This window comes from Ruditapes philippinarum, unplaced genomic scaffold (assembly GCF_026571515.1).
Source record: "Ruditapes philippinarum isolate M1 unplaced genomic scaffold, ASM2657151v2 ctg869_1_1_1_1, whole genome shotgun sequence".
Lineage (NCBI taxonomy): Eukaryota > Metazoa > Mollusca > Bivalvia > Venerida > Veneridae > Ruditapes > Ruditapes philippinarum.
The window spans coordinates 207,717-221,867 of NW_026853920.1; the positions used below are offsets into that span (position 1 = coordinate 207,717).

The 14,151-nt window shown below is 31.6% G+C and overlaps 1 protein-coding gene across 2 annotated transcripts; it reads right to left on the reverse strand.

The window, feature by feature from the left end:
- Positions 1-1,632: 1,632 nt before the first annotated feature.
- On the reverse strand, positions 1,633-13,296 carry LOC132738372 (alpha-galactosidase A-like). 2 transcript variants are annotated; one of them, XM_060725861.1, is made up of 8 exons: positions 13,254-13,296; positions 11,034-11,189; positions 9,312-9,486; positions 8,694-8,868; positions 6,598-6,692; positions 4,463-4,630; positions 3,491-3,688; positions 1,633-2,365 (listed from the first exon to the last, which is right to left on the reverse strand). In XM_060725861.1, the coding sequence occupies exons 2-8, from the start codon at positions 11,186-11,188 to the stop codon at positions 2,105-2,107; spliced, it is 1,227 nt and encodes a 408-aa protein (XP_060581844.1). In that variant the 5' UTR covers position 11,189; positions 13,254-13,296; the 3' UTR covers positions 1,633-2,104. The 2 variants fall into 2 exon arrangements, with proteins under 2 accessions (XP_060581844.1, XP_060581845.1); XM_060725862.1 differs by lacking the exon at positions 13,254-13,296 and adding an exon at positions 13,173-13,235.
- Between the last annotated feature and the right edge of the window lie 855 nt (positions 13,297-14,151).

The following is a 14,151-nucleotide window of genomic DNA, read 5'->3' on the forward strand; positions in this document are numbered from 1 at the left end:
GAAGCATTTAAATTATAACAAAAGATGGTTCTCTTTTTTGCTATTACTATATACAAATAAGAAAAATCAGTGACCCCTGGAGCGGGGCCAATTTTGACCGAAACACCAACTAGAAAACATTTCATGTTTAATTTCTAAGCTCTAGTTTTTTTGAGAAGAATTTTTAGTGGTTTAAGAGGAGATGTTGTTAAAATAAAAGTTTACATTTGGGAAGTTTACGGCCAGACGCCCGGCGGATGGACATGAAACGAATTGAATTACGATCACTAAAGCTCACCTTGTAACTTTGTGACAGGTGTGCTAAAAATTATGACAAATGTTAAGTTTGTGGACAGCAAAAGCAATGGGAATAACACCCTGACTGTAGCAAATAACTCAATTTTAATCTTTTAAAATGTCAAGCTGATAACTACATACTTGTTTATCAATGGATACTTTGCTATTAGAAAATATGTCTTTTTAACATGTAGTGAGCAATGAGATTGCAGGGATGACTTGACATATACATTTTTGAACTTACTACAATGATACAACATAACTCTATTTTTTGGAGAAATCTTTCCTTTGAAACAGTTGTTTTCCTCCAAGCAATGGTAGTTTTAAAAATTGAATAAAAAGTAACCATTTCAATTGAAAGCACAGTGACAAGCTGAATAGAAAGCAAGCAACTGGAATTACACATGAAATATCACATAATAATCTAACTTATTTTGTGCAATTATTTTTCTGCAAGGGTTTAATTATATTACTCAATGTAATGATAACTATACTTACAAACATTACGGAAAGAGTTATATAAATAAACAATACATCATATAATGAATGAGAACAGTGTTAACATATTATAGTGCAAGTGTTCACGGACACTGTCAAGGTCATCTGACCATTTTCCATATTTACTGTAAAGAAAAGACCTTAGGAGACTTTCAGTACGTTATTTCAGGTACACGGGCACACTTGTGTAATGAGAAAACCCACATACATTTAATCTAGCTGGACAGCATGCCAAATTGAAGAAGCCAAGGCACTTTGCAGCTTTGTGCAAGTGATTTGAAGTCAGTAACTTAAACCAGTCCGTCAAGGAAGCACCATTTATGTGTAGAGCAGTGTTACAACACCACTTGATGTTGTAGAAATGCTTAACCAAAATAACATGCTGAAGACACATGAACAATATAACACAAACTCATTGATCTATTCAATTTGCTTTTGAACTTTCTCATTGGCTCTTGAAATAGACATATTTAGTTTTTAATGTTAATCAAGGACAGTTCTGGACTGGTAATATTATAGTCATAGGTAGGACCAAGTACAGATTAAGGTAGAGATTATTTTTTTTCAAAGACATTTGCTGCATATCCAGTTCATCACCGTTGTCCCATATATTTATAACAATTTTCAAGACATATTATGTAAACAACTTTATTTCAATTTTTTTACAATTTATCAAATATATAGAAAACTATGATTGTCTTATCAAAATTATTATAAGTAATCTAACATTACCAATATCACAGATATAACAATTTTCATAATAATACTACTACAATCATCAGCAATAATCAAAAAGGTCCTTTGATATCAAAGCTTAAATAATGTCCTCATATACCAAAAATGCCCTTCCCCACCCCAAAAACAACTAAGTTTTGGTAAAAATTCATGATTTTTAAAGAATTTACATTGGAGGTTAATGTCATGTAGGCGTTAATGTCATATTTCAAAATGAAACTCATAATTACAACGAGGTATTCAGTGTTCAGAAAAGTATTGTAAGGGTTATGTGGTACAAAATTAAAATGTACAACTACACTTCATAATTGTAAACTTAAAATGCCATAAGGTATGTTGTTCCTGAGTTTCAAATATGTTGTCTTTTGTGATAGTTAAATAACTAAAGGAAAAATAGTATATATGTAATATAACGCTATATATGTAATATAACGCTATTTTGATAACCACTGACTCATTTACTGTCAAATTTTTTCCCTAATTAACCACATACAATTTCCAAATGATTCAATTTAAACAACAAAAAGATATCTAGAAAGTTAATTCGAATCTGTGTTACAAGTGATCAAAGTAAACACAAATTTGGTTTATTTTTTTAACTCAAAATTTTACATATAATCATATAAACATCATCTGGATTTACACGTATACTTAGTTTAGAATCTGGCTTCAAAGTTCCTAAATCTGTTCCTTCAAATACTTCTGTCACTTGATAGCCTCTAGCGTCTGCCATGCCTAAATCACTGGCTACAGAAACTAATGGTGTCCCGCTACCGTAGTTATTTGAATTGAAGAAAGCTATAGCTAGACTTCCTGTAGGTACTATAGGTTTAACCCACAGCTGAAGTCCGTTAAACTGAAAGAGTACATAGAATGAATAAATAAATTGAATTCTATATACTATTGTAAAAACATTAAAAATCTTATCTTGTAAAAGTCAAGTTTTATGCAAACATGCCATTGACAACACAATTATTGTATCTAATACTCCAAAGGTTTGTTTTCATTTGAAATGGTTACCAAAAGTGTATCACAACGTATATTTCACCTATAAATCACAGGCAAACAAATTTATATCAATATAGACCACCTTTAAGATATACAAGTAAAGTTATACTACTAGGATGAAATGATTCTAGGCAAGTAGACAACAGAAAATACAGAGCTGAACATTACAGAAGTGACCTATACCCACACATCTATATGACACTTGATTTTATGTAGGTCCATTTATCTTTTTTTTAAGATAAAAATTTGAGCTAAATTAAAATAAAGTCCTAGATCTACAAGATAGTGTGTCTGTCATTTAATGTTCAAGGATGACCTTGACTTTGAACCTGCACAGCAGCAGCATGGATTGCACAAACCAACTAGTTTGTGCCAAGTTTGAAGATAATTCAAGTGTGAAGGTATAAAGAACTGACAGGGAATTATTTGACATTTGTCTTCATGTATGACATTGACCTTAACCCAACACAAGGGTGGCATTGATTCTGCATATCATTTTGTTAAGGTGAACATCTGAACTAACTCATATGAAGATCCCTCTTGGCATACAGGACTTACAGGATTAATAGAATGGACACAACATTATCTGATATTTGACCTTTAAAACTGACCTTGACTTTGAGCAAGCATAGCTGAAGTATGGATTCTACACATTGACTTTTTGATGTGAATATTAAATTTTGTACCTAATAAAAAGCCCCAGTTTGAAGAGAATCCTCCAATGTGTATATATCTTGAGCTGACACAATGCAGACAGACAGACTGACAAAACAAAATGATTCCAGTATAGCCCTCTCCACATTATGTTTTGAGGGCATAATGAAAAAAAAATGCTGAACATAATTATATCTCTGTGATTCTTATTCTTTTGCTGTGATCCAAATAACTTTAATAAATCCTAAATGATAATTTATCTCTATGCTCAAATATTGATATAAATGTAATGTAAAAAACCCCATCAAAATGATATTACCTCCCAAAGTTTGGTTGCCATAGTACCAAGTGGATCCTGATCAACACTTATGATATATTTGTTTAGTAGTAATTGTTTGGCTTCAGCTGGTATGCTTCTTAAGTCATTTGACATGATCAATGGAGCAGAGAACATTGCCCACATAGCCATCTGTGCTCTCTGTTGATAATGACTCATTCCAAAACCACCAACCAACACCTGCAGGGGGAGGCAATATCAATTAAAAGTGGAAGAAAAAATCAACAACAACAATTTGGCAATAATTATATGGCATAAAAATTATCACTACAAATAATTACTACAATTAGGTTTTACAGCCAAGACAGTCAAATTATCATGGAATTTTTATGTTGAGCAGTTTAAGAATGTATTTAAGGTACTTTCTTGACTTAAGGTAAAATATCCTAAAACCTTTATTTTAAGTAGATTAAGTATATATTCATGGTAATTTTTTGAATTACGGTAAGTTTAAATTTATCATCAGAAAAACTTCCATAATTGAATGAGACATGGACAGTTAATTAAATGTGCCGAGTACATGTGAATCAGCTAAGTATTATAAATATAATGTAGTAAAATTCTATAATATACATGTATTTCTTCAAAATACAAAATATTTTTCAAAAGGAAAGAGATAATTGCATAAATACGTCAGATGTTTAGAAGCCAGTTGTAAGTTAAAACAACTTTAAAATAACACTTTAGAGTTTAAGCTTTTCTTTATTTGTACAAGAAACAATCTCTATGCATGTATAGTAAAACTGACAACAGGTGGCCTTTGTCTAATAAAAAAAACATCTATGTTGCTTTCATTTTTTTCTAAAACAGATTCAGAACATGTAAGAACACAAATACACATTTTTCATTATTCTGTACTTAAAATCTCTGAAACATATCATTCCATATAAAATTTTTCCTTAGTTAAATAAGCTTACATTTTTCTATTTCAATTAACTTATATTAAATCATTACCTGATCTGGATCAAAGAATCCCCCTGGACCCGAGTATTTCTGGAACAGTGCATTATTCTTGCCATAGAATCCCACAATACTCTTTACACTGTTAAAATCATCACTGACATCCCAGAAATTCCTCCATGTGTTACATGATGTTCTTACAGCACTATAATCTGTTTGTATCTGTCAATAAAACAACATTTACTTATATATTCATTTAAAATATTCAAATCCTCATAGGTAGGAAGATGAATCTAAAGATAAATCATTATTAACAATGTAGCAAGACAACACAGTGGCAAGACATGTTTTATCATAATTTTGAATCCCCAAGAAACATTTTGAATCCATGAACATTCAACACTTACTTCCCAATACATTTAAACTACTCATGAAATTTAACATTAAACATTATAGTTAATAGAGGAAATAAAAAGTCAGACAGGGGAGGTAAATCTACAATGTTTATATGAATAGTTGATATGGCATTACCTCCCTTTTGTCAGCAAATATGAATTTTGTATGTTGAAAGATTAGATTTTCAAGCACTATTTTTTTATAAAAAAAGATTTTCAAGCACTATTTTTTTATTTTTCTATTTGGTTAGTGAGAATATCTAATTCATGTAATTTTCATCATCTATCAAATGCATTGTGATCAATGAGCAAAGTATCATAGTGATATAGAGAACATTAAAATATCAGTACAAAGCAAGGGTAAATTATACTTGCCAGACTCAATGTTTGCAGTTATCAAATAATTATAGAAGGTTAATGCACATTTTTTCATGAATTAACATCTGCAGAGGTAAGATGAGCATTTTAAGCCCTAGCCTGCAAAACGAGAGATTTATCAAGTCTACATGTTAATGCACTTTTTCTACTCCGAATACTTGTGTGAACAGTTTTTATGCAAGAATAAGTCTTTATAAATTTTCTTCTACAACATTTGAGCAAATAAACAAAAGCTGTCAAATGGACAATTTGTTTCCCATGGAAAATCAATGAAAAATCCTGTTTAAGTTATAGTGCATGGATTGTGGCCTAAATTGATGCCTGATGAGGTTAGTAAGTTTACATCTGAATTTTTACACTATTTGTGGAGATAGCAATTGCATTCAAAACTGTAACTATGTGATTTTGAAGCTTGCTAAGGGGAATAATTCAGAAAATATATCAAGGCTTAGGCTATGAGTCTTGGATAGTGACCTACAATTTATGATATGAAAGACAAGACAGTAGTTCCAATTGAATACCTTCATAGTTTAATAAGATGAGAATATGCATGCAAAACAATAAGTTTGTTTGTTTGGGTTTTACGTCACACTGACACAGTATAGGTAATATGGCGACAATCCAGCTTTACTGGTGGAGGAAGACCTCAGGTGCCCTTCAGTGCCTTATTTCAGGCACCTGAGTAGAACCACCGACGTTCTGTAAGCTAGCTGGATAGCTTCCTCACATGAAAGAATCCAAAGTCCCTGTCGGGATTCAAACCCACAGCTGTGAGGGGTAAGTGGTGTGAAGTCAACGACCTTAACCACTCGGCCAAGGACGCCCCCAAAACAATAAGAAAGTAAGAAAGTATTACTTAAAAGCAAGCTTCAATACCAGTGTGAGTAAATAAGGACCAATTTCCATCAAAAGTAGAGCTAACATAAGAGCACCACATGCATTGTTAAGGCGTAAGCCTTAAATGTTATCAGCAATGACTATCAATAAGAAATTTCTAAGTTAAAAAGGGGCATAACTACAAAAATATAGCTTTCAGAATTATGCTCCTATGTCTAACAATTGCACCTGGTAATCATTAGCAAGAATTTCAAGTTTCATGATGATAACATTAAAATGTTTGTATAATTGGCTACATTTAAGGTTTTTGCACAACAAAGACAGTGACAAAGATGACATCAATGCACAATGACCATAATAGTTCAACGTTGTTTTTTTAAAATAAAGCTTAAAATGAAATGCTCTACTTAGTGGAATTCTCTCATTTATAAAATGAGTTACTTAACTTTAGAAATAGCTACATATAGTAAATAGGGATTTAAATTGAATAATGAGCACACATAATTGTGTTTATTTCAGTTCAAGTGTAATGTTTATCCTCCGAAGTATGTTTGCTATTTTATCAATGTTAATACTTACTGAAGCATTGAGCTGTAACTCTCCATATGGCCACTCACATGAATATAAAATTTTACGATTGGTCTGATTCAAGTACATTGACATTGCTGGGTATCCTAAAATACAAAATATTCAAGGTTAATGACAAAATCCTAAGAAAAAAAAATGGTTTTGCCGCACACAAGTGATATAAGCATGTTATACGGCCGATTAAGATGAGGAAAAAACTTCAGTTAATAAAATATTTTTGAAATAAAATTCTTAAATTATTTTCTGCAAAAAACATACTGAACTTGCTCTGTCTCCTACTCTATAAATTTGTAAGCTAAATCCTCCAAACTAAAAGACTGCATTTTATTTCAAACCAGGATAATATGGTATATTACCTACATGAGTGCATCATCAGTAATAAAGAGGGCTAGTGCTGGTTTTGAAGCTACTACTTTACCAAAATGAACACACCAGTCAACAACTATTTTCAACCACTAGGCAATGCAAGCATGACAGATATTACAAGTATCCCTCATTAAACCCTTATCATGGTAAATATCTTAAATGAACATGTCCACATTTCAATCTAGACAAAATCATATTTATAGGGCAAATTTCAAAATATTTACTGGTTAGATATATATCAAATAGTGTAGACAATGATCACACAGTATGTACATGCCAGCAGATCTTTGTCTGCACTTGTCACATAGGTTGAAAATGTTGTCACAAGCAGGCTAAAGGTTAAAGCAGATTCATGCAAATTTTCATGAAAATTTTGAAAATGTATTTAAAAGAAAATCATTGTGATTTGAACAAAGATATTGATTTACACATCACAAACAGTGCTTATAGTCCATGTAAATTACTAACAAGAAACATGGCAATGCCATGAAACCAGGTTTTCAATTATCACCATTGTAGATAAATATGTTGTATTTGAAATACAAATACAAGCAACAAACAATGTAACTATGTGCAATGTAAAACATGAATAATGTAGGAGGAATTGCCACTGAAGAAGTGTTCACTATAATATTATGTATAAGGAAAAAAACAAAGGGCCATAATTAGGTCAAAAACTATCCAATCACAAAACCCCGACAATATGTGCCAGGGTGCTTGATGACAAAGCTTCTGTGAAAGTTTGAACAAAATCCGTTGAGAAATGTAGGACGAGTTCAGCACAGAAGAATTTGTTCACTATAATTATATTGATAATTCTGTATAATGAAAAACAAGTTACAAAGTAGACATGAAATAATATATCATATCTTTTTTAAATTACCTCCAAAGATGATATGACCTTTGACTGCCAAATCAAGTTAAAATCATGTAAACAGGATTTTCAATGTTAATGTCACTGTGACCTTGACCTTGGAGCCAGCCATGCGGAACATGCGTTCTGCACGTCATCTTGATGTGGTAAACATTTGTCTGAAGTTTCATCAAAATTCTTCAAAGGGTTGAAGAGTTACAGAGCGGACAGGATTTTCAATGTTAATGTCACTGTGACCTTGACCTTGGAGCCAGCCATGCGGAACATGCGTTCTGCACGTCATCTTGATGTGGTAAACATTTGTCTGAAGTTTCATCAAAATTCTTCAAAGGGTTGAAGAGTTACAGAGCGGACAGGATTTTCAATGTTAATGTCACTGTGACCTTGACCTTGGAGCCAGCCATGCGGAACATGCGTTCTGCACGTCATCTTGATGTGGTAAACATTTGTCTGAAGTTTCATCAAAATTCTTCAAAGGGTTGAAGAGTTACAGAGCGGACACAATTTCGTTTGACGCCCGCCCGCCCATCTGCCCAGCCGCCCATCCGCCCATCCGCCCGCCATACCCCAATCTAATAACCAGGATTTTCAAAATTGAAAACCTGGTTAAAAAGGGGTCAAAATATGCAAGTGAGCCCTTAATGCATTTAGTAATGCTGTAGAAATATGGTGAGGAATACTTCAGTCATGCACATAAAATGTTACTTATTACTTGAATATTGAATCTGTTTCTTTTCATAAAAACTTTTTCCACAAATTTGATTTTCTTCAAATATTTTGGCTCATCTGGAGGCATGCTGCTTTAACAGTGCATGTATATGTATACCTTATCTAATGTAAGTATTACCATATTTATTTTCACGTGCATCAGAGTGACAAGTATCAAACTTTAGAAGATCTATGCCCCATTCAGCAAATGTTTTAGCATCTAATTCCATGTAGAATTCACTTCCAGGAAATCCTGCACATGTTTTGGTTCCAAAATCTTCATAAATCCCTAGTTTTAGACCTTTAGAATGCACCTTAAATGAAAATTAATTCATTTTTGTAAAAAAACAAAGGCTAAACATATCAAGGAAATAAAAAAAAGTTTTATATATAAAAGTTTATGTTTTGATGAACATAAGAACAAGTACAATTTGCATATGAAAAGTTAGAATTATATTACATAGCAAGCACTATAAAGACAGATTCAAGCTTACTAATCAAAAGTGATCCAAGTTTTGTTTTATAACATATAGCTAACAAAGCAATTTAACAAACAATTAATAGTGCTCCCTTTGTTATACATTAAAACCTGCACTACTGTCATAATTTATGAAGAAAAATCTAAAAATATATTCTTCTTTAGCCATTTAAAAAGGAACAACAAAAAAGAAAGGAAATAAAAACTATTTTTAAATAGACATGTGAAGATTACAATTAAATACACTAACCCTATGTCTATTTACTCCTAAATACTCACATAGTCAGCTAGATATTTCATGCCGTGTGGGAAACGTTTACGATCTGGTTGAAGTTGGTGAAACACATCTCTCTCCGCAGCTAGCCAGCAATCATCTAGACAAACATACTCATAACCGGCCTCCTTGTAGCCATCCATTGCCATATGGTCAGCCATCTGCATTACTAGTTTCTCACTAATAATCAGAATAAATTGATAACAAAATTTATAATAATTTCCCAAAGCATATTTATTATAGAATTGCCCTAGAATTCAGGTTCATGGAATAAATATATGCTGGGAAAAAAATCAGCAAATATTTTGCAAAGAAGCTGAGAAGAGGTACTTGATTGAACACAGTTGTCTGCAATATACTTGATAATTAAACACAGTTGTCTGCAATATACTTGATAATTAAACACAGTTGTCTGCAATATACTTGATAATTAAACACAGATGTGCGCAATATATTTAAAAGTTTAACACAGATGTTTGCAATATATTTGAAAGTTAAACACAGATGTGTGCAATATATTTGAAAGTTTAACACAGATGTTTGCAATATATTTGAAAGTAAGTTAAACACAGATGTGCGCAATATATTTGAAAGTTTAACACAGATGTTTGCAATATATTTGAAAGTTAAACACAGATGTCTGCAATATTTTTGAAAGTTAAACACAGATGTCTGCTATATATTTTTGAAAGATAAACACAGATGTCTGCAATATTTTTGAAAGTTAAACACAGATGTCTGCAATATATTTGAAAGTTAAACACAGATGTCTGCAATATATTTGAAAGTTAAACACAGATGTCTGCTATATATTTTTGAAAGTTAAACACAGATGTCTGCAATATTTTTGAAAGTTTAACACATGTAGATGTTTGCAATATATTTGAAAGTTAAACACAGATGTCTGCAATATTTTTGAAAGTTAAACACAGTTGTCTGCTATATATTTTATAGTTAAAGACAGATGTCTGCAATATTTTTGATATATGGTAGGAACAAATCATACAGACAAACATGAATTGAGCTACAATTACCACAGCTCAATAAATCAAGAAGATATTAAAAGCATGATCTGGCAGATGAAACACTCTAAAGTCAAGTTAAATTACATTTCTTTTATAAAGATGCTTGGCTGTTTAGATTCTTAAGACTTAAGGATATATAAAATAATCTAAGGTAATATCATACAAATACTAGATTAGAACCAAAGTCATTTGATGAAAACTTTTTTATGCATTATTTGTGATGCTTATTAACTGGACATAATTCAGTAAATCAGAAGGTAATCACAAGTTGATTATCTATCTGCAATTTCAAGTTTGGAAATAGTTCTGTTGGAAGGAAAATGAATAACTTAACGTTTGAAGTCATCTGACAAAAAGTGCCTTAAATAACAGTACCTACTCATGCCACCAAGAAAGTATAATTATCATTTAAATATATTTTACCTGACATTATTACATAGATGTGTTCCTTCTTCACTTACATGTCGGTGAGCCTTTCATTATATTATATAATTCATAATCATTTGAAATATGATTTAAAAAAAAAATATTCTAAGTTTAAAAATTAAAAAAAAAAAATTCTAAATTTACTCAAATAAGACATATGCAGTAAGAATTTCACAGATTTCAATAAATTTCTGTTATTAAAATATTTAACTTAAGGATGAGCATAGTATATCTTTAAATAATAACATTATTAGTAAATTATAACAAATTCCCCACCTAATACAGTAATCTGGGTCCTGCTCACAGTTGGTATTGCAGCTGAATCTAGTCCATGTAAGCCAGCCCATGGGCGGGGTTCTTGCTAAACCATTGTCCAGGGAGAAACACAAAGTAACTAAACCAGACAGCAATAATATCTGTTGTAACCACATTCTGAAAATGTTTACATAAATATTGAAAATTTCTTTCAAACTTATGATTTAACTTGGTTCTATTTTATTATCATAAAGCTTTGCATGTTGTTACAGAGTGTACTTTAAATTTGTTCTGGCTGGGAATAAATATGTTACATTATACAAGCGTAAAAGTGAAAATGTACATGGGTATAATATGCTATAACTAAGGAGATATAGGAGCCTATATATAAAAATTCAACAAACGGATATGATTATAAGACCAACACAATTGATATGGGTATAGCTTCTTGAATAAAGATCTGTTTTAAACACTTATTATCTCATCAATACAGTGTAAGTCTGCAATTATAATCCAGCGATTTATTTTTTAACTTTTGATAAGGGTCCTGGCTAGTCTAATTGGGAAAAACTGCAGGGTGTGAAGCTATGAATTTAAAATTTTAAAAACAAGTAAACATTATATATAATGTTATATTTGTTGTTTACATGATAGATCAATGTCTCATTTTTCATTTGTTTTGAATATTTCAATTATCACCATTATCATACATGTATTACACAGGGGCATTCTAAACTTTAATCAAGTATTTTCGGGGATTCATTACTTGGTGAATATGATATCTCAAGCTTATATATTTGGGATAATAACCTAATGCCTTCTATAAATACTAATTCTTTATTTACAACTGTTTAACTGAATGCCTGAAATCCTGAACATGAGCAATGATGAAATGAACTGCTGACTGATCAACATTTTAAAGTACTAAGTACATTTTAAATTCAAAGTACTTGTAGCAGTTGTGTGTTATTCACAGATTGTCAGAATGTACTTATTATCATAATATTTGCAGTTATCATTTGACTTGTGGACCTCTTAACCAAGGCATGTCTCTAGTGGTACCAAATTGTTGATACTGTTCTCTTCTTAAATTAAGTTCGCCGAACTGGTAGTTCCACGAAACCACCATAATTCGTAGACAATGTCTAGCAATGTATGCAAGTATGACATACAGTAAGTTTTATCAAGTCTAAATGGCTAATTCAATATATCAGATTTTACAGGCTTGTTATAGTTTATGTCAGTCAAGGACTAGTCTATGGCATACAATTTGGCATCTACATGTATCTGTTTCATACAATTTTGAAAAAGCATATCAAAGATATTTCTAAAAGTTATGTTGGTTTTATTGCTTACAGGTATTAACACTATGCTACTGGTTGGGGACCACCAAAAACGGACAACCACCAAACCCGGACAGCCCCGAAAATGCTTAATTTAGTATTTTCTTTGTTCAGTGGTTGTCAGTCACTTTTTTATCAACAATAAGTGCATGTTTCTTTTAAAATTAAGTAAATAAGTTTATATCAACCTCCGTAAATGGTAATATTTTAATGTCTATTTCAAGAATGTTGACGTTGAAATTCGGGGGTCAAAAAAGCAATGCCTGACCTCATATACCAGCTATAATCATTTGCAGAGTGAATAATAGAATATCCAAAACTTCAGCATTTGTTGCTGACATATTGTATATCATATGTTACAAATAAAAAATCAAAACACCCAAGCTTTTATTCTGAATTAAATCACATCATGTACATATCTGTCCGGACACATGGTACTGTAGTGTAGACAATTTAGGTAATTTTGATACCCTCCTTGTCGAACCTCAGATATAAGTGTCAATACAATCAGAAATAAACAAACTAGTTTGTTAGTTAGGAGAAGAACCTGAACTGTGTCAAATTTTTTGGTCTCTAGGTTAAAAATTATGAAATCTGTACGGAAAAATGTTCCAAAAGTGTCCGGTTGATGGTCTCCGACCAGTAGCCTTTTAATTGTTTGATACTCATAAAATAACTTTACATAAAAACTTTACATACAAGAGGCTATTTTTTTATCATGGTCGCGAATTCATATAACAATAATTAAATTTAAAATTTATACCATATGACAAATGGCGTGCATATCAGCAATAAAAATAAACCCCTTTACACTTACTTATTTATATTTGCTTAGAGAAGAAATATATATTTAATTCAGGAAAACTGAAAAACAAAGTAAGCTAAAATGTTTGTTTACCTTACTTCATTGGTATCATGTGACTGTCACGTGAATTTATGCCGGAAATATCCGAACATCTTCGGTAATTTACGGGAATATCAAAGTCCTACAGTGACTGGGTTATATGACAGCAGGATAAATTCATATGCAAAATCTATCAAAAATCGGAAGAGATATGTATTATTTCTCAAAAGAGTTAATTTTCTTTCGGTGGGATAATAAAATGATTATGAGGCCTGCCTATCTAAGTAACCTGAATTCTTTGAATTAAAAATTTTACAATTAAATTTTGCTTTAAATAAAATCGTAAATTTCAAACTAATTACATGTACACTGCAAAATTATTTGCTGTTCGAGTAATAAATTGGAAAATTGAATCCAAAGATTTTTACAAAAACTGGTTACAAAAACGTGTGTGACAATGCCCACGGGACGAGTAGGATAGCAAATTCATGACATCGGTTATTTAAAAACGGTATGTAATAACGAAAACATTATCCAGAATAAAGTAGATCTTTTGAGGCACGCATATATAACCTACATGTAATAGTGTTACAATTTACTAGTGCATTAAAATAAGTGTTATACAGACATTGATTAAACATCACTTATAATATGCCAAAAAATAGTTTTGTTTCTCGATCGTATTGCAGATATATAATTAAAGTCATCGGGCCTATAATTGGTGGAGATTTGGGAAATGCCTCACCAACAAAATGAGGGAGGAGGGGGTATATATTGTAACCATTGTCTGTGTGTGTTTGTTTGTGTTGGAAAAGTATATACTTCAGGCCTAGTCCATATAACTCCTGCGTGATTAATTTGATGAGATTCCAAAATAAATCGGTACAAAAGCCATGACAACCGTAAGTAGCCCCTGTGTCACGTGCAAGACCAAGGTTTATAGCTTACAGTC

What these genes read in the sequence shown, in the direction of transcription:
- LOC132738372 (XM_060725861.1), bottom strand. Translation starts at nt 11,188, where the DNA reads ATGTGGTTACAACAGATATTATTGCTGTCTGGTTTAGTTACTTTGTGT. An exon ending in GACCCAGATTACTGTATTAG is followed by an intron (nt 9,487 to 11,033) that starts GTGGGGAATTTG and finishes TCTGATTATTAG; the next exon opens with TGAGAAACTAGTAATGCAGA. An exon ending in GATTCTTTGATCCAGATCAG is followed by an intron (nt 3,689 to 4,462) that starts GTAATGATTTAA and finishes CTCCCCCTGCAG; the next exon opens with GTGTTGGTTGGTGGTTTTGG.